The sequence below is a fragment of the Netta rufina genome (assembly GCF_964035555.1).
Source record: "Netta rufina genome assembly, chromosome: 6".
Lineage (NCBI taxonomy): Eukaryota > Metazoa > Chordata > Aves > Anseriformes > Anatidae > Netta > Netta rufina.
Window position 1 is genome coordinate 29,310,538 of NC_140129.1, and position 25,405 is coordinate 29,335,942.

Sequence of the window (25,405 nt, forward strand, 5' to 3'; positions counted from 1 at the left end):
ATGAGAACTTGACAATTGACAAACACAACAAATTTCAGACAACTCTTAACTTGGTTGATATAATCATGAATGATATAGCAACATGAGTCAGTAAGGTAACAGCTCGTGCACGTAAATACACGTTGAAGTGCAAAAGTTGACTCAAACTGCAACTATAATGTTGGCACAACCTTCTTTTTTTTTTTTTTTCCCCCAAAAAAGGTCACTTTGTACATTATCTCCAGTTTCATTGATCAGCAGCTGAGATAACCGCTGCTCACACACGCCTCAGTCATTGGGAAAAAAGACAACGGGATGACTTTCTGCATACGATGTCCTCATCACATTTCTGGTAATTGTTCAGTCATAGATAAGGCACAAATAGGGAAAAAAACAGCAGAATAGACTACTCTGAAAAATGTAACAGACAGAACTCAAAACCTTTACACTTGGCACTGAGGCACCACAAATGATCACTGTTATTACTGCTGTAATTCCATGGCTGGGACTCAGAAACGTAGTTTGCTTCCCAGGAAACATGGAGATGTGATGTTTGATGCCTCCTGAGCCCACAGGAGCAGCTAGGCCAGCCGTGGCCAGGTCACCGAATGACCACAGGACTGAACACCTGAACACCTGAAGTCACGCTGTGAGAACATGCTCCCATACCCACCGCATCCATCGCCCCTGTCCCAGGCTACAGACTGTGCCGGCACGACTTTCACACCCATTGACACGGTCACACTGGGGGAGCTTTTATAACCCCGCAGCCAGGACTGCTGTCAGCCCCAGACCTGAGTTTCTCATCACAACCCTCTGACGTGCATCACAGCCTCTGCTGGACATCGGGATCCTTCCGGAGCATTACGAGGTTCCCACCACATCTCTGTCTACACAGGTTTATAGCCTACCACTGAGGACTAAGCCTGAGACTTTCATATCTAAAAACCTTGTCAGAGAGAACTACAGTAAAAATCCTCTGCCTGCGACTCATCAGCAGTCAGTACAGCCTCCTGACCTAGCTACAAGAGAGAAATGCAAGTGAATACATTGAGCTGATTAAGGATTTTGGCCATGAAATACTACAACAGGCTGAGGGAAACACACAAGGGTTGGATTTGAACTCCAGCACAGAGATGTAATGAAGCTGCCACACTGGAGGATTTCCCAGAGTTTTGTAGGACTTAGTGCAAGACACCAAGCTCTCTCAGACTCAGCTGCTGAAATGTAGGTTCCTGAGCTACTCTGTGCTATGGCAAGCCCAGGTAGGGCAAGGCAAAGCTCATCTTTGTGTGACATCCCCGCAACAAGCAGTAAAGCAGGGAGCAGTTCACTGAAGCAAGCTATCAGGTTACCTCCTACAGTGAGGTGATTGTCTGAGATCAGCTATCTCAGCTGCCTTGCCAGCGTTTAACAGCGAACAGCACTGAACAACGCAGCCAAAGCCACAGACTTGGTCATAATCGTAAAGTGGACAAACAGCACGGGGCAGGCAAAAGAGATCTTCTGCCAGAAAGTTGCTGGCCTTGCAGCGAGCACTGAGGAGTGATTTCTGGTGAAGGATGAGAAACTATTTCAGAAATCTGGTCTTGACCACTCTTGGTTTAGAAAGGAATACTCACTTGTTAAAAGAAAGGTGCAAGGTTTCTTTGAAACTCAGTAAGCAGAGCAAGGTTTTACCTGCTCTTAGGCAGTTGAAATGTATTCCACTACAGATGGGAAAGACTTTAAAGTCACCTCCCTGGCAAAGCAACCTCCCAACATATTGAAAACCAGCAGGAAGTGTTGAATTAATACATATATGCTAACAAGAACTCCTACAGCCATGAATGTTTAATCTAATTTTTCACTAGCTGACACTGCACCCAATGGCTGCAGCATGTTTTTGAAGCCTTGAGACACGGGAAGAACCAGAGGAAAACTAACATAAAACAGGGAATCACAGAAAAGCAGTCAGAGGGAAAAGCCTCTGGAGAAAGCCCAGAGCAGAACAGCATCAGCAAACCAGGCAAGACAGATAATATTAACATCTGGACAGGGACGGAGGACGGAGAGAAGGGAGTTAATGTGAGCACCAGGGAAGTCTGTCTGTACATTCAGCAGTCGTGGGGCTACATTTCAATGATGTTCAGAGTACTTCCCAGTAATACAGAAGATGTTACCACTGTATACAGAGATGTAAACAAAATGAGTTTTTAGAGAGCGTGTAATGCTGGCTGAATGCACAAGATAAGTTGTTATGTACCAACTGACTGCTGGAAAAAGGAACTTTTACACGTTTTTAGGGGGCTTACCCATATATCTTAATGTTCTAGACTATGAGAAATGATTGGATAACAACTCTTACTCCCCTTGTCATCATCCATCTTCTTAGGAGACTTATTTCTTCAAATCCTGATGATGAACCTCTGTAGTCACTTATCTGAGCGGCAAAAATTTATTGCCTTTACTCGAAAATGAAATTCTCCTCCAAGAGAAATGGAATGGACACAAAAGGGCAAATTTCCACCCTGGAGTATGTGGATGTATTTTCTTTCTTGTTACTGGGAACTATACACAATTATTCTAGGTCACCATTTGGACCAGAGGGTACCTCCTGTGTTAATAAGAATGGCAAACTTCCAAAATAAAAATAAATTTTTAAAAAAAAGCCTACAGATCATAGAGATGCCCTAATGAGAAAAGATGAGGCCCCGTAGTAATCCTGCTTTTCACTGCACATATTTAACAGGGCTGCCAAAGCAGAGTCTCCAAAATACTTACTAATTACATTGGACTGCCTCCAGCCCCTGTCACTAACAGGGAACAGAACTGTGTGAGGAACCAACCCACCAAGAGTTCAGAGATGATGCTATTATTTTGGGAAAGCATTGAAGGAGACAATAGACAAGAGGAGAATTGTGGAACAACATACTGTGGGACCGATTTGGACTGAGAACACTGCCAAATTTTGGGGACTTTGTGAGCAGCTGTATAAAAATATTCTGACACAGCTGGGAGCGTACCAAAAATCAGAAAGATGCAGAAGAGCAGAGTAGCCTGTGACACCACAATATTCATGTTGGACTGAAACGTGCTCTGGCAGCTACTGGAACCTGCAGTAGAGATTGGAGTATAAAAAGAATTCTGCTCTACACATTTTCAATGAACTCTGCTAAAAGGATTCATACATGCCGTGTGTGTGTGTAACCGTTCAACAGCAAGAGCTGGTACTCCACGAGTGGTTGCTTCCAATACAGGGGAAGTCCAAATTAACACCAAGGGTCATGACTGAGGGGCCCAAAAGCAGATCACTGAAGAAAATCAAGTTCCTGCTTTTGTTCGATCAATCATGAGAAGTAGCAAATCTGTGCAAGTCAGCTGTGACTTAGAAGAAACAATACTAACAACGGGCATTCAAGACTTCACATCAAGTTGCATGGTTAGCCATTAATTACCTTGGAGTTTAAAAGCTTCCATTCCAGCTCCATGGTACGAAAAGGACTGAAAGAAGTGCAGGTACCCAGAGTGACACCATAAATATTGATCACGGTGCTGTTCCACTTCATTAGCCACGAATTGAGCAATGTTTCTCAAGGGAGAAGAAAAGGCAGATCCAATTTTAATTAAACCGCTGTACTAAAATGCAAACCTCATGGAATATTATTTTAATTATTGCTCTTTACTCATGCCAATTGCAGCCTACAAAATATCTATACATAGACATGATATGTTTCTGGACAGAGAGCCAAAACCTTAAGCTGCCAAGGAGGTACATCCACACTACATGAAGCAGCACCACGTAATGATACCCGAGTGAGCTCTGCAACCAGAACGAGCAGTTCCAGCCCAGCACTTCACCCTGGGCTCATTAGCCCAACAGAGAGCTGAGAACCACAGCTCATTAAGCAGCTCCAACGTTGTGCTACCACAGCTATAGTCTTTCTGAGACACAAGCTGGTCTCTGGCAATGAAGGGGCCATACAGGCTTATTAGCTTATTCAGACCTACCTATGTAGTAGAGTACATAAATCCTAAACCATTTAACCTTCAAAATATATGTCTGGGAATAGTGCCAGTGAATATTTGAAAGGGATTACAGGAAGTGTATTAGTTGTCACGGAAAATGAAAATATGGATTTCAACAGAAACTCTGTATACAGGGGAGTTTCGGGCCCCAAATCCGTTAGTCTAGCAGCCATGCTGAACGAAGGGAAGATTGTACAACCAGCTCAGACAACACAGGGCAAGCGGATAGATTTTAAAAGCTTCATTTTCATCTACTGAAATAAAACATTTTACTTTTTAATTTTTTTTAGTTTAATCAGAAAATAACCTCATTAAATGACAGTGTGTAAAAAGAACATATAAACTAGAAAGAAAAATAAAAACTTTCTGAATAAATTAATGTTTATTGCTTTTAGACTTTGATATTCTGGTCTTTTCTACTTAAATGCAGTTTAAATGTATTACTTGCCACGGCCTTTACGTTAAACCCAGTAAGTCTGCAATTTGCGATAAAATTCCTTATCTCTCTCTTTCTGAACCTACGCAAAGATCCAAGGTTAATTTGCAGATAATATTACTTCATGAAATAATTATCTTAGTCTATAGTACTTAAAATAGCTGAATTTGAAAAAGAGAGATTTCAAAAAACGAAGCAGTCACAACTGCTGGGTGGAGGCTGCCTTCCCTGGTGCACCTACCCACCCTGGTGGGATCTCCAGTGGGGTCGGAGCCTGGACTCAGGGCACCACAGCCCCGCACATCCTCCTGGCTGTGGCTGCAGGCACGGTGCTGACAGGCATGTCCTGGGTGCAGCCAGACACCATGCGATGGGAAAAGGATCTGGCTCCATGCAACCTCGCCCTGCAAGCCCTCATACTCCAACAGCAAGGTGGCTGTACCTGCAGGAGCTCCTAATGTCCTACCAAAATAGCTCTGCGACAAGCTGGACAGACTGCAGGTTTGGGTGGCCCAAAGTCAGAAGTTAAATGGTGAGACACTGTTAAGAAACCCCACAAACATGCCCGTAGGGACGGCCACTGCTTTGTTAGTGCAGCCCGTAGCATACAGACCCTGCTCACCCAGATCTCCAGGTGGCACAGGCAGCTGCAGCACTTTCTTCCCAGGAGCTTTGCATGACAAAAAACTGGATGCCAAAGACAACCACATGCTTCTCTTACAGGGCTCTGCACCTCCGAGGTCTCAGCTGCTTTCACACAGCCTTCCCATCATCTTGTCTTCTCCCTCAGATTATTTCTTCCTTCCCAAGAGAAAGAAAAACTTAATCTGACAAAGATGTTTGTTTGTTTTTTTCCTTATTCCTCAGCTATTTCCCAGTACTGTCTCATTACAGCTCCACTCTCCCTCACTCCCAGCTCACTGAAGAATTACTCTCTTCAGCCATTCTTTCTCATCCTGCTAATTTTCCCAACCATCCTCCTATTAAACTATACAAATATATTCATTTAGTAAATACCCCATTAACCAGGTCAGCATACAGTATTCACAACTTATTACAGAGCAGCACCAAATCAGTCACAGGAGCAATTATGCAATTGTACAGCAGACAACTCGCTTTAATCTTAATATGGGGCTGAAGATGTACATGCCAATGTTCATTCACACGACTCATTCATTCCCAAGCACTGCACAACATTTGTTTTGCCCTCACTTACGCAGCTCTCTCATGTATTCTGATTTACAGGCTTTGTGAACTGCCAGAAAATATGAGCTCGGTACTTCACCTCTCATGTAAGGGATTTCGTTACTGAACGTAAGGGTGATTCAAAGTTTGCATCTCCCAGAGGGACGAAACAAAAGCTAAGCTAGATAGGCAGAATCAAAACCTAAACAAGTGTTTTTATCACAAAGTAATGCTAAAGAACTGAAGATTCTTCCAGAATTATTACAAATAAATGGTTGTAGAGAATAGGGATTAGATGAGATTATGAGATGCTATAGTTTCAATAGAAGAAAAAAAAAAAAAGGGTTTTAAAATCACAGCTGTATTTGAAGGTATTCATTTATTTAAGCATCTTGGGAAAACAGGTTACCATATAATATTAACAAACAAGAATATGCTCTGTCAACTACATGCAGTACCACAGACATTTTGAAGCCCTAAATAAATAATGTATTAGAAGACCTAGCCTACTCTGAATTAATGCAAACTCCTCCGATATAAATGAACAGTAGTAGTAGAATTACTTTCCTGGGATTTAAGTCATATATAGCATTAAAAGTAAAGGCGTTAAGATACTTATTGATAGGCAAGAAACTGTTACCTCTAGATCTATGCATGCCCAGGGAGCACTCTGCTGAATTTACAGTCTCAGAGAGTTTCCAGCACAGTTACCAAATCAGTCAGCTTTATTTGTAAACAATACAAAAAAGAACAAAATGCCCTCTTGGCTCTAGTCTCTTCTGACACAGCACTAAGCACACAACAAAACAGTGCTGATGCTATTAAACAGGGGAAATCTGGTGAAACTGGGGAAAATTATTCCTTCATTTAATGGGATTTTTGTATCTGGTAAGAAAAATGGAATTTGAACTCAGGGGGTCATCTGGGTTTCTACACCGTACTACAGGCAGCCAAATCCTGTCTTCCATCTGGTTCAAGTATGGATCAACCCCCCTCTACACAATTGCCCAAGGTCTAGCCTGCAATTCTGAAGGACTTGCCAGTCCTGCTGGGTCATCAGGGTTTCACTACGAAAAAAAAAAAAAAGACCATGTATTTTACATCACATGCAAATTTGCCAGTAATTAATGGAAACAACCCCAAAGCCAGGGACAGATTTAAGTGCACTGCCACAGGAGATGTGGCAGGGCAACACAGGTGGAGCCCACATCACCTGGAGGAGGCTCTGCCCATTGAGCAAAGCACCCTAGGTTTACCCAGACCCAGAGCTCCCTGCTCACTTCCTAGGGGCAGATAAACATTCTCACTTCTTCCCAAAAATGCCATTTTCAGTTTCTGTCTCCCACTGGACATAGTGCCTGCATACCCACAGACAGCACTAGCCACAGGACCAAGCCAAGAACTAATTTTTGTGATTGCTTTTACCTCCTTGGTGGTAGGAAAGGAAATAGCCCTGCTCTCTGCTTGCACAGCTGTTGACCTTGTATGCACGGATGCGTTGAGTCATTCATCTCATTCCTCCTTTTTTTTTTTCATTGGGGGGGAGGGGGGGGAGAGGGGAGGTGAAATAAATGTGTCAGCTTTAAGAACCATGATATATCAAAAGCACACAACATGGGAGGAACAGGCTTCAAAACTGGGAAATGCATTCCAGTGATCTAGGATGATTCAGTTTGTAAAGAAACTCCAACTCACCTTTTTGTCACAAGCTTTGCTCTGGCATTTAACAGCTGCCTGAAGTTAAATAGCTAACAGGCTGTTTGTTTGAAAAGGAACCATGAAAAACCTTTTCCTCTTACTTGTTTAACTCTCCCAAACAAAGGCAATATCTATAGTAGGAGACAATTACAGACGTGATGCATACAGACAGACTACAAAAAAAAAAAAAACATTGAACAATGGAACTTTCAATTGTTCTCAGTCTCCTCAAAGAGCTAATCCTTCCAATTCACACTCACTCCAGCACTTCAAAAAAGCTACCTTTTATTAAATATGAGATTCAATGCACAGATAAACAAAAGTGATAATGCAATCCATACTCAAATTAATTCCCTGGCATCAAAACTATGGCAGAATTCGGAGTTTTCCTGTTTTATGGCTGTTCATAGTCTATCATTTCTTGTCACAACTTCAGAGCTCAGCCTTACATTTCAGGTCCACTGAACTCTTGTGTTTCTACGTAAGCCAGGGTCCACGTAAGGATCCCAGAGAGAGCCCCAGATTCAGTGGGAATTCTGTCCACAAGAGAACATGACAGAGCATTTAGGAGCCATATGCCACGGCCATTTTCCCTGCTCTGCAATTTCTCTACCACTTCATCACATTCTTCTCTTCCCATTAGGACTACCTGACTAATCACAAATTGCTGCCTAATGAAGAGTCCTGGCATTACAATATTTAATTAGAATTAAGAGGAAGATTTAAAAATTACAGACCAATATTCTGCAGATTCAATCTCTGCAGTGCAGAACTAGCCTAAAGTTTGCATGTCCTGAATTCTTAATTAAAAGTTTGTCAAAACTAGTTAAGGGAGGAGCCTTCCCCTCTGGCATCCATTAATCTCAAAACAAGGAACTAAATTTGGATTTCATCAGCTCCACTCCATAAGCAGAAAGAAACCTCAAAGAAAGTGCAACACTTTAATTTTCTCTCGGTAGCATTCACAACTGTTGTATAAAGGTGGTGCAAATAATCATTTCTGTCCAGTACGCAATGTGCAGCACCAAAGGAAATTCAGCTACAGAAAAGGCCTTCTGTAGGGCCACACAGCAGGAAAGGATTAAATTACACAAAGAGCCCTTCTTTTTCCTCCACAAAAAGGTCTGTGGTCAGAGATCAATGTGAGAAGCTGTCTATTTAAGTTATACTCGAATTATTTCCTTACATAAATGCTGGAAGAAGCTTGCTGCTGATCCCTACAGTACAGCACACAGACGTCCCCTCCTTTGTTGAAGGAGCAGTAAACACAGAAGACCTCAGCTCTGCAGACCGTTCCCAGCATTTTCTTCTCCCCTGACTTCTCTCTGTCTCCCCTCTTTTCTTCCACACCCCGAGCACTTCTGCAGACTGAAATGCAAGGACGCTCCCAACTCCACAGCCTGTTGTTAGATGCTCATTACTAAACTTGATCTCAGACCTAAAAACATACCTAATCATTTGCAGAAGCAGGTTTAGTTTATTTCTTTTAATGTAATTAAAAAAAAAAAAAATCCTATAATTTATGCAATACTACCCAATGCAAAGCTTATGTAGCTTATTTTAAAACATTTTTTCTTTCAAGGGTTGTATGGTAACGTGAACTCCAGCCTACCAGGCGTCACATACAGAATGCAATAAATGCCAGTCATTTCTTTACTCTAATGACCTTCTGCTTAATTAAACATGTTACACTATAGAAATAGAAAAGAAATGGAATAGAAAGACCTGGCTAAAATAATTCTGAACTGAGCATTGGACAGGTTTTGTCTCTTAAGAATAATTAAAAATAATAATAATAATATCAACTGTATTAAAACCTGGTTCCTAAGGAAATCAGGATATGCCATCATGCTCTTTTTGAAACCATCCACTGATGTAAACCAAATTTGACAGGGGTTTGTCCCTCAGAGATTTACTTATCTTTTGATATGAGTGCTAGAGAAAGTTCCAAATTTCCTTGAATGCCAGCATTCAAGGAAAGTCATCCGTCCTGCTTTGTTTGCTGGCTGGTGAAACACTGACCCCCAGAATGAGGTACCTATGCAGCACCTGGCCTGCCCCAGGGGATGGACTCAAACACACAGTAGGGAGCGGTGCTGGAGGGCAGCAGGATGAGAGCATGGAGGCAGAGACCGGATTATCGCGGTGGGAGGACAAAAGCTACAAGAACATGATTCTTTCCTAGTTCACTTTTTTTTTTTTCTTTTCCATTTTTCCTTTTTCTTCTTTTTTATTTTATTTTTTTTGATTTTGTGACCATTTCTGCAAACTGTCACGTCTTTTCAACATGAAGAGTTTAGAACAGATGTTTAAAGGAAAAGTTCGTGCCCGCACAACCCATACTGCGTTTTGCTACAATTTAGTTACAGGGTCCTTCAGAAAAACTGTGAATGGTGTCATATAAACATGCTGTAATATCTGGTTAAAGAGAAATGGCTTGAGGATGGTGTTAATATGAGCAGCTTTGAATTCATGTATCTCAAAGGGGATATTATGGACAGGAAACTAAAGCCCGAGGAAGTTTTGTGGTTTGCCCCTTGTCACATCTGTGTAAAGAGGCTCTAAAAACACCACATCAAAACCAGGTGGAAAGATCATTGATGTAAAGGTTCTGAATAGCCACTGGTATTTCCAGAGAACCCCTGTCTATACACCAAAACAATCAAGGGTATGACTAGAACATAAAGCTCCTTAATAACTCTGCCTGGGATGAGATGGATAAAAAATGTCATAGAGCATCCCCACTTCTTATATTCCTTATGACTGTGAACTTCATGCTCTGTGTTTGAGAGACAACACAGATATTGCCAGCTGATAGACAAGTGAGGAAATGATTTGCATACATTAAATGCTTCTTAGTAGTAAGTAGTAAGGCAGTGAAATCCTTAGCTACTTTTGGAACCTGTTTAGTCCCCAAAATCACAGCCCTTTATGGATGAGCTTCACCCTCTTCCATTCACTCCTCCTGGCAACTTCAGTCACTGCTGGGTCACAGATGCAGAATCCCGTCCTTAATTCAGCTTTTCAAATTGATCCTTCATGCCTCCTTCCTCTCCTCAAGACATATTTGCACGCAGTAGTCTTCAAGTTGTCATCTACCTACTACTTAACTTTCAAATAGAGTTCAGAAAGCATCATATTTTGCTCACATCTCCCCTTTGTTGAAGCAGTGTTCCCTAAGAAATACAATAACTCTCTAAAAAATAATATGAACTCAACATATATGTGAAGTTATGCTTAGTTTAAAGAAAACAACCAAACAAGAATTGTATTCTGCATGCTCTCAGCACTTGTAGCTATTTTTCTTGTTTCTCATTGAAACAATCTGGGATTTTTTTCTACAATATATTTTGTGAGGAGAAAAATGTTTATTCTTTCTATATTTTAAAAATAATAATTATAAATATATGTACAGTTACAGAATACAGATACAGTAACCTTATTTCAGTGTTGTAACTCAAAGATTAGAGTCAAATTCAATAAAGATTCCCTTCATATTGAAAAATAGCACTCTTTAAATAAATACTTAATTTTATTTAAATTTGCAATAGCCTGCTATATAAATATTAATCCTTCTATACAGTTTCTTCAAACCTCTCATGTACAGACTCACCGGTCACTCACACATGCCATGCTCTTTAGGTAACCTTTACCACAAACTCAGATCAACTTATGTCAGACTCGTTCCCTAACATTTAAAGCATAAAAGGGCAATACAAACCTTAAAGTAATGAGTGATGTTTATGTTTTTCTTAATGTTATAATTTCCATTTCTGAAAGGGCGACCTTGAACCTTTGTTCCAAATCTACAGGTGTTATGAGCTCAGGTCCACAAAAAAAAAAAAAAAAAAAAAAAAAAAAAAAAAAAAAAAAGAATCAGCACCTGCAGCTCTGTCTCACTAATGCAAGCAGGAGCTGGATCTTTGAAATCCCATCTCCTCCCTGCTGAAACAGCCATAGGGAAGAAATGGCCTTTGCCCGCACCATTTTAACACCGCTCTGAAGTCTTGAAAAACATCTTTTGGAGACATTATGTATGAAAAAGGAGCACTAGATACTGGAAAGAATCAAGGTTTTGCATAGAAATTCATCTGAGGGCATACTGCAGACCACAAGCTCACACTTACCTCAGCTAGCACTGAAAAAATATTTTCACAGGTAGCTATAATACTTTATATTGACAAGCACAGGGAGGATGAAAGCTGTCTATATCCCTAATCAACTCGACTGGTATCTCTGTCTGCCAACTATACAGAGCTGAAGTCACCACTGGATACTGATTATAGCTGCCTTCTGGATGACTGACACGGAGCGTGCTGCCAGGATTTGAAAGGCACAGCCACAGTTCAGCTGGAAACCGTGCAACATATTTGCATTTAAGGATAAAGAAAATTAATCAAAGTATGTTTGAGTTTATCCTCTAGATTCAAGCCCACAACCAGCCCATCCAGCTTTCCACCATTAGATATGCCACCCTGTATTTTAGCACAATATGCCCAACTCACAGGTATTTATGCAAATACAACTACAAGAATTGTTTGTAGACTTTTCAGTTTCTGTCGTCATTGGCTTGGGGTCCATATGTTTGCTACAATCTTGAGTGAATTTTAAGATCACTAGTGTGACTAAGCAAAGTTCTTAAATTCCGGCAACTTACCCTAAAATTAATCTAAAGCCAAACAGTTTCTTTTGCAGACATCAGTTTCAGTAGAGAATGCAAAGGCAATAAATTTTGTGGAAGCTACAGCAGTGTCAGTCTGCAAACTGTTGATGCACCAATGCAGGTCACAATCTGCATTTTGTCTTTCTAAATGTTTCCAGTAGGAGACATCAAATATTTGGCACAGAACCAGTGGCAGCAAGGTAAGGCCTGATGGAGGTAACCGTATCTGCTCTAGCTGGCTCGTAAACAACCAGTCTGCTCAAACAGCACATCAATCTTAATGACTACCAAAAAAAAATGAAAAATGGGTCTCAATTCTATTGAGAAAGCCATTCTCCAGGATTCCTGAAACACTCATAATACTCATCAGCCTTTCTACTACACTGCAACATGTTCCTTCCACTCTGGTTGCAAAATGAGAAGCAGAGACTGTAGCTGCTAAAAGACCCTGCACATTGCCTTTTAGGATTTGTGTGTTTAACAGTCAGTAAAACATACTGCTTGGGGATCAGCAGCTTCAGTGACTGGGTACAGCTGGGTACATTCACAACCAAACAGGAAGAATGAGAAATACCTGGTACCTGATAAATTTTATTGGTTGTGTGTGCAAGTGTGTTGGGCAACTGGATGATTTACCCTTCCTTACAGACTAAATCCAGATCTTACAACTGAAAAGTTGTCACATTTCCAGTCTGCATTTACATGAATAGACACACAGAACATCCTGAGTTGGAAAGAACCCACAAGGATCCTCAAGTCCAACTGCTGGCTCCACAAAGGATCACCAAAAACCTTTCTGTTGTGTTGTGCTGATGGACAAAATGCGTCAATGTAGATTTAAAATCTTATTCTGATAGGTCAGAAAGAACTTATTGAAAACTTACTTGCAATAAAAGTGTGTTGTTGTTTTATTTTTTTTCTGAGAAATTAAGCAGACTGCCAATTCATTCTATGTCATAAACCCATTACATCATGAAAAATCAAGAACTCTCCCAAATGACAATTTGACTTTGCTGAGATTTATGTTAAAACAGAACTTTTCAGAGAGCTTCATGTGCTGAACCAGGAATAAAACCAGACATCTCTACCTGCAGCATCTTCCTTCTGAAAGATTCAAGCAAAACTGTTGTGGATGTCCCAGCCTCCCATGATGGTATGTATCAAGCAGCACACATCGCAGGCTCTCTTTGGAGAAAAATTCTTAGGGACCAACGGACTCAATGCAATTGAACTGTAAGTATAGACAGGTAACTGAATACAGCAATATTAATATTCTACCCCCAAAGAGTCTTCAGCTTCCATAAGTGCAGAGCTTCACTGTCAAGTTCTGGCACGACATAATATTGGATCTTAAAATAACACTGCTTTGATTACCTTACTTCCCTTTACTTTTCGCTTGAATTCCAACAGGATTTCAGTGTCTGCTCTGTCAATAGAGCTGTGTGAATAATGGATTTCTGTTTGGGCACTGAACCAAAAAAAAAAAAAAAAAAAAAAAAAAAAAAAGGAGAAGGAAGAAAACTGTTTTAAGTGGACTGAAAAGAGAGTGGAGGAAGATTTAAGGGAAAAAAATGTAATTTCAAGATGTGAAATGCTTGTTCAATCTAAAAGGAATATTTTGCTTTTATATTATTTAACATCCTCTCTTAAAAATATTTTATTGTTTCAGACTTGGTCTATTTCATTTACAAAAAAAAAAGCAAATATATTTAGTTAAAAAAAAATCTGTAGAAAACATTCTGACTCCCTGAAATATTGTTCTCCAATTCTACAGGTAAAACTCTTGAAATTTGGGAATAGATGCATTTCACCCCCAATGTGCACTTTTTTCGGTAGACTTCAATGCTTAACGAAAAAAAAAAAAAACCTCCTCAGCAAGTGCCACATTCTAGATACTGACTGCGCAGAACCAAAGAGATCACATGGATGAATGAGACAGCTGTCATATTTAAAGGACAGGTTAATCAGCACTGCCTGAATAGCAGCAGAAGCTGGTAAAGAAGCAAAGTTTTCTGTTCAAAAGCAAGAGCAGCAATAGCCCTGAAAGGTTGCTGAACATCCTTAGTTTGTGTGTTTCTTCTATTCACCAGCTCCTGTGAAGATGCTGTTTTTGTTTGTACCAGGAAAAGAAAAACAAAGGTTCAATCATCCAGTGTAACAGTGTTCCAATGAAGATGACTCGTGTTCTACCTCACAACGATTTATGCTCATGATTGCTCTTTGCTGCTGTTGGTGCAGCCTCATGTCTGGCACTGCTGAAGCTCAGTGAGTCAGGGCTCAGACGATGGATGCTGCCCCCTTTGCACAGACAACTACAGCACCTTAAAGCCAGTAGGTTATTTCAGCTATTAACAATCTCACCCAGAATACTTACTTACTAAAAAACCTTGCTGCTGTGTTAGCTGCAACAGCATCATGCTTTATTTCTAAGCTACCACTTTGGCAAATCATCTGCATCAGAAACTTCTGTTTAGGAGCACCAAGGTGAGGCAGAAAGTGGGTTTGTCACAGTTCCCTGGTACAGTCATTTTGGTGCCACAGAAGAAGAGCTGCGCTGTTCTGAGAAATGAAGCTGAAGAGAAATATTGTTCTGAGCACCTCTGGCAGCAGGATGCTGTTCCTCTGGGTCCGGTACTTGTGTCAAGTTACCATTCCACACACTCTGCATGACTAGTTGACCGATTATTTGCAACTGTATTAAATACTTTCATCAAAGGCAAAACAACTCCGCAACTTCAATTCCCACAAAACAACCCAGATACCCAAGCTGATAGCGTAGAAAGGAATGGCAAATGCTCAGCAGCTCTGAACTGCTAGATCCTTGCTTTCTTCTAATCTAAATTACATTGTCTTGATTAGATTTAGTAACTAGAAGTAGAGTAAAACAACCTTAACCTTAATCCAATAACATCAGACTACCTTTCTACCCAGATTACACCACTTTGCTGATCTAATAATTTTTGATTCAAACAATTGATACTTTACATATAAACTATTCCTTATTGTTATTATTATTTAGACATTAGGTTGTTCACTATCATTGAGAAATCAACTTTGTTATGAATTGTTCTTTCGGTAGGTATCAGAACAAGCAGAAGCAAATTAATAAATGATGACATGGGGTTTACAGCAAAACATTCAGAATAATAACATTTTACAGTTCATTCAAGAACATTGCTACTAGTTGCGATTTAGCTTACGGTATTGTAAGAAACATTTATAAAATGTTTGAAAAATGAAATGTTTTTTATGAGTCATGCCTGTTATTTCATGGATGTATTGTAGTTCCTTTTACATATGTTCCCAGTGCAACCTGGCATACTCCTCACCACAATCACTGCTGTGTTCACAACCTACGTGACTATAAAGTGCATTTCTAATAATCACAGTTTAGTTCAACATTTGTCTTGTTTCCATCTATTTATGCATTATTAATACTGTACTGTAGATACGGAAAATGATTTAAAAAAAAAAAAGGTTCCCAAATTCCTCCACCAGACTGAACCAAACAATGTTTATATGCTAATTCTAATTGTCTGTCTTGTGTCTAAATTAAAAGATTGTCAAACTACCTACGAAGGTACACCAGCTCCTGTCCATGAACTTTCACCTGCTGACCCCAGGCCAAATCCTGCTGTCTAACATTATTTTCAGCTTTCTGCTCACTGCTACCACCATGCATTCCCTTTGTCTCACCATACACAAGATGCCTACAGATACCACAAAGACATAAGGAGCAGAGCATATAAAACATAATTTTGGCTGTTGTCTTCCAAAAACGAAGCAAAATACATTTTGGCTGCTGTCGAATTGCATTCTAAAATGAGAAAGTTTTGACTACGTTCATGGTTTTGTATCTACTGAACAATAATATTTAAGGACAGTAAGTGAACTGGAAACTTTTCAGAGTTATTTTCATCTGGTCAATGCACAGTAATGCTTGTCATTTGTAATCAAGACTGACCAAATGTAAGTGTCAAATATTTGCAGCTATCTGATCAGGAATACATTGACTGTTCAATTCCTTGTTGATCAACTTTAAACAACTCTGAGTAAAATCACTAATAATTCATGGGTTGTGAATACAAAAAAAAAAAAAAACAAAAAAAAACTTAAATACATTCTTTGATCTCAAGGATACAGTTATATAGTCTAATCTGCAGTACCATCACCCATTTTCCTGTATTATTCTTTTGGATGCACTGATTTCCCCAAAATATCCATTGTCTTTCACTAACTAAATAACAAACCCCTTTCTGAAAAAATATTTGGAAGAAGCATGTGATACATGTCTTTCTTATTTTACATATTATTTCATTACATCTTTTTCTAGACTACTGTCTTCTGATGCTACCGAAGAGCCACATTGAGGGATATAGACCAAGAATTTCTCACAAGTATCACGTATGTTCAGTAGCTTAAGAAAGATTGCAGACCCTATGAGATGGGAGCAGACACCTTACAATCACAAAATTAGACAATCATGGTCTGCTCATTCCTTCCACATCCTCATCTATGCTAGCTGCTGCAAATCACAGATGATAGACTCCAGCTACTCCATGAAAGGAGCTGTACATAATATAGCCCTGTAGCCCCATGGAGGCACTATGGACCCCCTACATTAACCTATTTAAGAAACAACAACAAAATCTTCTGCATCTCTAGTCTAAGTGGAAGTAAAAGTGCTAAGTCACAGAAATTCCCACAAGCCCATACAAGAAGATAATGCTTTGACACAGTGAGCTGGCACCACAAGCGTGGAACAGATGTGGCATTGGACAGACATCAGGGTGACCAGAAATGGGACAGATTAGGGCTAGCGCCTTGTTAGCTTTACCCACTGTCCAGCAACATACATCAGAGACCAAGATATACTTCCAAGCCCCACCTTGCTGGATCCCACAGGCTACACCTACAGCAGCAAAGTCCTCTGCCATGGGAGACATTACTGAAGAACATGGCCAGCTCCCTCCTACTGCAGTCAACGCAATTAAGGCTCATTTTTGGCAAGGGAAGAAACAGTCTCCTCATGAAAAAGGCCTCACGCTGTGGAAAGCAGCATGCAACAGCACGGCATCACACAGCAGAGTACGGGCTCATGAAGGATGTGTGCTCACAGCCACAATGGGAGTGGTGGGAGAGGAGGAGACGAGCGAGGGCAAGAAACCGCGATGCCACGCTACTCTGCAGTAGGGCTGACAAATGGCACTGACACATCTGCTGCTTTCATCTTCTGAAGCAGGGGTGAACAAACACACTGCAACAACAGTAAGAGAGCATCATGCCAAGAAGTCTGGCATTTATATGAAAATAAAGGTATCTTGCAGGGAGCGATACAAAGAAGAACCTAAGTATCCTAATCAACATAACGCAGGCTCAAATGAACTTTGTTGTTAAGATGAGATACACTGGATTTTGTCATTTAACAGCATCCAAAACGTGTATTTTTGTCTTTTCATCTCTTTAGGCATTCAGTGGGAATACTGAGCAACCACGCTAACCATAGATGACAATGGATAAATGACTGAATTTTAGGCTACAGCATTGAACTCTACAAAAGGTGCTTAAGTAAATGAAAATATCAACACAAAAAGCAGTACCCTAAATGCTTTCAGCAAGGCAGTTACTTGCATAGAATTTGGACTTCTATATAAATGCTAAGCATAAAGACTGTGCTTATGTAATTTTACCTGTAACCTGATTTACCTAATTTCTCTTACAGTTTCCCATGACTCCCTGTTGGCTTCCCACTACCTATTAGCCAACTATGCCAGGCAAAACACTTTATGCAGTCCTGCTGCTTACTCCAGCTTTTACCCAAAAAAATATACCATTTATTACCATGGGAATCACTAGGTTATAAAGAAAGCAATTAATATTAGTGTAGTGACAGAAGGAAAAACAAAATTACTTTTTTTTTTTTTTTTTTTTTTTTTTTAAGGGCTCTGCCAGTCCTATCCTATTGGATCAAAAATTCAGGAAACCCTACAAGTAGTAATAACCAATGCTTCTAATCCGTTTTGGGAAGCCTTCTCAGTCAGAAATGGACAATGATCTTGTATAGTGACAATGTTTGCTTTGGGGTGGCTGGGCAGGAAGAACGTCCCAATATTGCTATTTTGTAACTAGAACATGCACAGAGTAATGGAAGTGAAAAAGAGACTTACAATATCTTTCTGAACAATTAAATGCAGAAGAGACACTTCAAAGGCCTGGCTTCTTAAAGATCATAGCCACAGAGAACAGTTTGATCAGAGATCAATGAGCATCTGCCACATTATATTCTTTCCTTCCGAGTCTCTAGTTGGTGCACAGAAATGGATGTTGGCACAGTTTTAACAGCACGAAGTGCGTGGTGCTCCTTAGCAGTACAAGGCTCCATCTGCACACATCACTGCAGGACTGGACCTACAGTTACGATCACACAACTGAAGAAACCACTCAGAGTTGAGAGAGAGCTCTCTTCTCTCTAGTTTATTCTGGTTAGGTCATTTTTACAACAGTTGAAGATTTTGCCCCACTTCCACAAACTTGCAAGACAACCACATAGAGTTTTAGTTTATTTCAGAAGAATCTTTACTCTTTGGACAAAGCAGCCATAATTTAATTCTGCCAGATACCATTGACTCGTAAATGACACACTGTTTTTCACCAATTGCCAATTAACCCCACTTGTTATCAACTTGATATTGCTTCCTGTGATCAGTCTGAGCACCACATAAAATAATTCCTCATCTCAGATATAAAATTAGGCTCTAAAGTTCCATGATTTTGCCACTTTTGAGATGACAGTAAAGTTTAACTTCAAAATTGTGCTCCATGTAATTGAATCTAAAGATCTGACAACACTGACCTTATCAAGAAATGAAACTTCTGGCTGAAGTTCAAACCATGTACGAGAAATCAGCCTTTGCTGGTTGTTTGTAAACCTTGTATAAAAATGTACTTATTCATTATTAACAACGTGTAAACTGCAGGTCTCAAACTGCTGTCAAGTGAGTAAAGCATTGCTTATTGCCATCATTTCATTTAGATTCTTGTATTAATTTTAACAGCACAACTGAGCATTCCACATTTCTTCATATCATGGTAAGTGGGTTGTTATAAAAAGACAAACTCAAACTGCATGCTGAAAACTGAGGACAGAAGTAATGTAAAGAGCCAGATTCATTTTGTTACTGTGTCCATGGTGCTGCTGGCCTCCGTGACAGCCCTACTTTTGCACAATATGTGAAAAAAAGAAAAAAAAAAAAAAAGAAAAAAAAAGTATTCTAGGGAGAACCAAGCCATTGGTATCACACTCTTGTCACATGGAAGAGGTACACTGTAGGCCAAAGGGGCAAAACATGACCTATACTGGTGAGCCATCTCATTTAGAATAAAACAGACCAGAGGCTCCAAGCAAAATCCCAGGCAACATTAACACTGGTGATCACCACAGTCAACTCAGAAATCCGGAGGTTTCATAAAAATTCAGTAGGAAGCTGTTGTAAATAATTTTCACTGCTCTTCAGACAAAAGGGAAGCTTTTTAGATGACACCATTACCTACCTTTCTTGTTCTTGCATACAGTTTTCAGGATGCGGTTTCCAAGTCCACATTTTCCATGGTCAGTCACACATATTCCTTCTGAAATAATCCACTCGTAACATACTGGGTCTTCACAAGGAATAGATTCCACTAGATGGGGACAACCCGCTGAAAGGCCTACAGGATCCATGATTACATGCCTTTGTCTCATTTTAAAGCCTGGAAAATAGAAAGTGAATTAACTGGACAACCACAAAATATATTTATACCAAAAATTTAGTAGAAAGAGGACTATATATGGCATCTGGAACTGGAGGATATAAAGACTAACAAGAGAACATCACTTGCAATTATTGAATTGACTGGGATGGTATCTGGCTGGATTTCCCACAATCTGGGCATGCAAAATCCAATAACACACCAAGAATTCCAGCAGCCCCGTATTTTTCATATTTCTTTTTTCATTTTAGTCAACATGGGTTAAAAAGACATGTCCAAAACAAAGAATTAGCTATTGAGGCATATATTAATGTAATAATAAAATTGAGATAAGAGAGAGAAACAGTAAAGAAGCTGAAGATATAAAGGACATCTACACTCTGCCTGTGAATCCACTACTGACAAAACTTGTTTTAAAATACAACAGAGCAGATTACTATGAAATTAGTATTCTGCCTTATGAAGGTATAAGGATTTCTGATACATAATGCATATCAGACCTCTTTGAAATGATATTCTATTAAATTGGTAGATTCAAATGTAAAGTGGAAGAAAAAGGTTACAGAAATAATGAAAGAATTGATTACATAATCTACCTCCTTCTGAATAAAACCAAAAGTCAGGTTGCTGTATAAAATGCAGAACTAATAGCAAGTACCTTTCAGCATGTTTTGTTATGTAAATGACAATTATTATAATGGCAGAAGAAATAGGTGGTGGTCTTTCCTATGACAGTGTCTCAGACATTGGGCAAATATACAGCATTAGTGGAGACCACATAGAAATGCCTTACAACAAGAAACAGAAAAGGAAATGAAAAATAAAACATTCCCACAAAATACAACAGACCAAACTTCCACCATTCTCACATCAGCAAAAACAAACGAGTCAACACAATTTTAAAATGTTCTTTTTTCATTTTAAAACAATTTAAAAATGAAACAAATTTTGCAAACCTTTATATTTAGAAATACTTATATTAATTCCTTGTCATTTGAAACACTCTGAAGAGATCAAGTCACTTTAAAAACTTTTGCTGTTTTCAGAAAAGCATAATTTCCAAATAATAATATTCATTCTCTGACACAACTCCAACAGTAATGTTTCCAACTTTCATTGTAAAGGAAGGAAAGGCTCTGCAATGAATCTCCAAGTGTTGCAGCAAACAGCATGTATTCTGGGCTATTAAGATCAAGGGGATATTAATAGGTAGCTGCATACTCCTCTTCCAGGAATTGAAACCTAACCCAGAAAAACCTCTTGGCTCAGCCTGAACTGCAACATGGCAGAGCTATGGGATACAGCTCAGTCCTAAGTCCCTTCAACCTCATGCCTATATTCCCCTTGAGCCAAAGCACCCAGTGGGACTTCTGAAGGAGATGGGAGAGAGACACCCCTCATACTCTGGAGGTCTGCAGTTGCTATCCCAAGAAATCTTCCCTTTCTACAAGTTCAGTGCAGGAAAAAAGGATCTGAATCAGGCTGAAAATCTCATTCCTTTTTTCTTTCAAGAATAACTGCAAAAAGCTTTTAAAGCTTTTCCAGTCCTGGATGCACCTGTAAGAGCTCCATCCTATGTTAATTTAAAAACACATACATTAGGGCCCCAATGTAGAATTTGACACCACTGCTTCTGCAAAGTTATAATATTCCATTTTACATTTTAGATCCCAGAATGCTGTAAGCAACAGGTAAGAGAAGCCCTTACCTCTTCTCCCCTGGCGGTCCTGGCAGTTTTCAGGAACGCAGGGGCCCCACACCGACCAGGCAGACACCTCGCACTCAGATGGACACGGCAGGTTACATAGCTGGGAGGCTGAGGGAGCAGGACCCAGGCAGAACTTCCCATCAACTGGTCTACTAACTACGGAGAAAATGAAAGAAAAAAAAAAAAAAAGGAGAAAAAAGAAAAGGAGTTTAATCTTACCTTGACCAATGCACAGAGCTCCAGAGTTTACTGGTGGCTTTAGCTTCCAAAAACACACCCTAATGCACTGCTTTTTGAGTGACTTAACTCCCAGATCAAAAAGCTAATCTTCTGTTCAGCAAGGCACTTAGTTTTATCTAAATCATCCATATTCAGCAGGCCAATTTCAGACTATGCTTAATGGGAAATCGTTGATAAATTCAGTGCTGATTTTCTACAATGCCAGAACAACAGACTGGAATCTATTCTGCATTTATACAAGAGGAGACCTCTTCATACTGAAGAGAAAGATGCATAAGAAGGGAATCCAAAAAGCTCACATTGTAACTGGGAAGCAGGCAAAGGCAGATAAAAGAAAGTCTGAGCAGGGGGATGATTGCAAATCATCCTTCAGGAGCACAGGCACTTTTGGATCGAAGACCAAATCCAGACCTTCACATTTTCTTCATCTGCTTTCAAAAAACAAATGAGCAGCGCTCTCCATTTCTTCCACACATGCAGAAAGAGACTTTCCCACTTGGCAGTAGAGGTGTTTATTTTAATTGCCTCCATCCAAGGAAGGCGTGGATCAGCTGCGCAGTTCTCCAGACTTCTGCATCCAAGAGACAAGCTAATCTCAAACTCTACCATGTACTGGTTTCCGTTGATATTGACAATAAATTTGGAAAGCTTTGAAAATACCTTTTGAAAGGTATTTGAAAATACTTTTTGTATTTTCATTTATCACATGAGATTTCTACTTTCAATTAACATCTCTTGTCTTTTCATTTGGGGTTGGAGCAGGAAGGAAAAGAAGGGAGAAGGCTTAAGTCTATCTTCTGAGTCATTATACAACACCGTATTTTAACTACGCGATGGGCTGACTTTGGATTTCTCTTTAGATAAATCAGTATCAAAACAGTCTTTCAAAAGGCAAAGGCTTGTCCGTGTTTACTCTGCTATGGTATTACCAAGCCTTCGTTAATTTTTATTGCTACTGAGTGTGCTACATCCTCATATTTTTTTTAATGTCCATTTTCCATGCATGAAACTCACTGGTAAAGCATTTATAAAAATATGTCCAACATATGAGTAATCTTTTCTTTTTTCTGATACTTAACTGTTTGCTTTTAAAAAAAAAAAAAAATCTTTTGAAGAACACTACTTTTTTCTTCTAAACACATGAATTCACTGCTCAAAATCTCAGTAAATGTCAATTTACAAGTCCTGAAGTTAAGATTTAAGACCAGTATCAGTACTTATGATTCCAACTCATCAGAATAACAGGACTAAACAACAGCTGTGATTTAATTCTAACCCGAAAGATAACCCATTAGTAAAAAAGAGACCACTTTCTGAATGATTTTTGAGACACTCTACAGCCTTTGACATGTTCATTTAGAGATTACAACATGGCATAAATCCAATTCACCTGAATGCTAACATAAGCACAACTTTTCTAGAGACCATGCAAGGAGAGTGACAGACAGAATGAGATAAATATTAGAGTTTTAAGGATAAGAGGATGCATTTTACAAAGAAGTCTCATGCATGGCTTAACCTGCCTTTCAGCATCAAGCTTTGCAAACCTGTACCGTTTTTGGAAAGTTCAGTCAAATAAATGAAAGGAAATAAATCTGACTGCACATGGTAAACCCAAAGAATAAAGTCCAATCCTACTGTGCTCTAACTGAAGGTGTTGTTGCTAGCAATGGCTCTTTTCTCCTCACTGATTTTTAAGTTGTAATGTAGAAGCAATTTAACTGTTGAAATGTGGAATATTAGATAAAGTAGGTTGGGTCTCCTGCTTTGAAAACTAACTCATTTTGTTAAGGGTATTTTAAATTTAGTTTGAATGAAAGAAAAACAAGAAAAAAAAAATATTACAAAGTTAAAAGGCCAGGTTATTGCTGGTGCACCAAGTGTAAAACTGAGCACACTGGCTATATCAGACTCATGGAAGACTCCTTCCCATTTTGGAGGAAATGCCTGCCGCCTTCTCCCTGATAACCAGCTTCCCACTCCTCTTCCTCCCTTGGGCTGATGCTCTACTTAGTTCCAGCACTGGCTGCTCTTTTCCCCTTACGATTCCCAGGAGCAACATGCTACTTGGCCCTAGAAAAATATTGCTCCTTTTCCCACTTCCTTGAGCCGTTCTATACATTCTGTGAAATGTAGATCAGAAAATCCACAGGCTATTTTAATCAAAAATCCAAATATATTCTAGGGCTGTGCCAGTTTATATTCACTCTGCACTGACTACAATCCTCCAGTGAAAGTCTTCAGAAATAAGCCAAGAACAAAAAGAAACCAGCTGCATTAGGAAACACGCATACAATCTCATTCTTTTGAACAACCAGGTGGGTATAAAGACCCACCATTCCCAGCATGATAGCCAGAGGGAGTGGATGGACCAGTGGGGCTCCATAAAAGAGTTTTGTCTCTTTGACAGCAATTTGATTGACAACTATTTCTATCAGTTGATTTCCATCAGTTTTACTTAAAAGCTTGATGGGATTTTTTGCCTGAGTGTCTGCTCAAATTGAGTTGCTTTTAGTCTTGTGACTATGCCTTCACTTTTTTACTACAAAGCTGTAGCAGGGAGGAAATGGAGGAAGATTTTGAGTGCAGAGGAAGAAGCAGCACAGAGGTGGGCTGCTTTTACAGCCCTCTTTGACACGTCCTCGATGTCTGAGCTTCATCTTTCACCCACCTGCGTGCTGCATGGCAGTGGACCACAGAAACTGGAATGGCGCAGTCATGTCTTTCTACAAACATTTGTCTCAGCTCTGAGAGTAATCGATTCTCCCTAATTCTCCATGTTTTTCTGCTGGTTTGAACAGGTACTACCACTCTCTCCATTCACTAGCCACCTGTAGTATTTTCTCAAGCCTCTCCATCTCTTTGACATTGTTTTGTTTCTTTTCAGCTTCATCTTAACACCCTCAACTTAATTCAGCTCTTTCTAGTAACTCATGAATCATATAGAGTTCTTTAAAAGCAATACTCACTACCCACAGTACCTTCTTGAACACTGCCATTCTTTTATACTCTAATTAACATCCTTCTCTTTATGAACTATAAGGTGTCTTTTTCTATGAACTTTTTAAATGCCAAAATCCTCACACATCACAGCCTCCAAAAAAGTGCAGATAGCCTGGACAGGGATTCCCTGTTCAGGAAGGGGAAAAAATATAAATAAAGAAAACTCAGATTATGCCTACGATAAATGAACACAGCTGCTAGGCCTGTCTTTAAATACTAGACAGCCTTCTGACTGTGCTCAGTAATTGACTTTGTAATGGTATTTTCTACATTCACCTAGAAAAACTGTTTTTATGTACTTATTTTCCTTGGAAAAACAGTAGTCATCTTTTGGGGGCGAGGGGAAAGGCAGAAGTCAGGGAGGGAATGGTGAGAGGCAGTATCTCTCATTCAAGTAGCAGCTTATTTATTACATTTGTTCATATATTTTAAATTCCTGTGTTCTTCTCAATCTACAGAATAAACTTGAAAAAGCAATCAAGTACTAATCTGGAAGCCTCTGAAACATTGCACATTTCTTTAGCTGTTATATTGAATCTATCCTTTATAAATGCGACTACAGCTGTTCCCAGCACCACTGTCTGCTTCAAGTTGAAATTTTACTATTTGCTGTTATTTTCAGGTTATTGCTACCAGCAGGAGATAATAAATTGGGTTCTAAAGTATCTTGTTTCTCTATATATTTTTACCAAGGTAGTGATTTGGGGGTAGAGTGGAAGAGGAAATCAGTTCTGAT

General features: G+C 39.6%; 1 protein-coding gene across 1 annotated transcript in view; it reads right to left on the reverse strand.

The window, feature by feature from the left end:
- Positions 1-25,405, reverse strand: part of THSD7B (thrombospondin type 1 domain containing 7B) — a gene marked incomplete at both ends in the record, with an annotated part of 259,689 nt that overhangs the window by 155,748 nt on the left and 78,536 nt on the right. The window contains 2 exons of the mRNA XM_084289684.1: positions 19,521-19,718; positions 21,427-21,582. Of these exons, the coding sequence (XP_084145810.1) occupies positions 19,521-19,718; positions 21,427-21,582 (354 nt within the window). The remainder of the gene's footprint in view (positions 1-19,520; positions 19,719-21,426; positions 21,583-25,405) is intronic.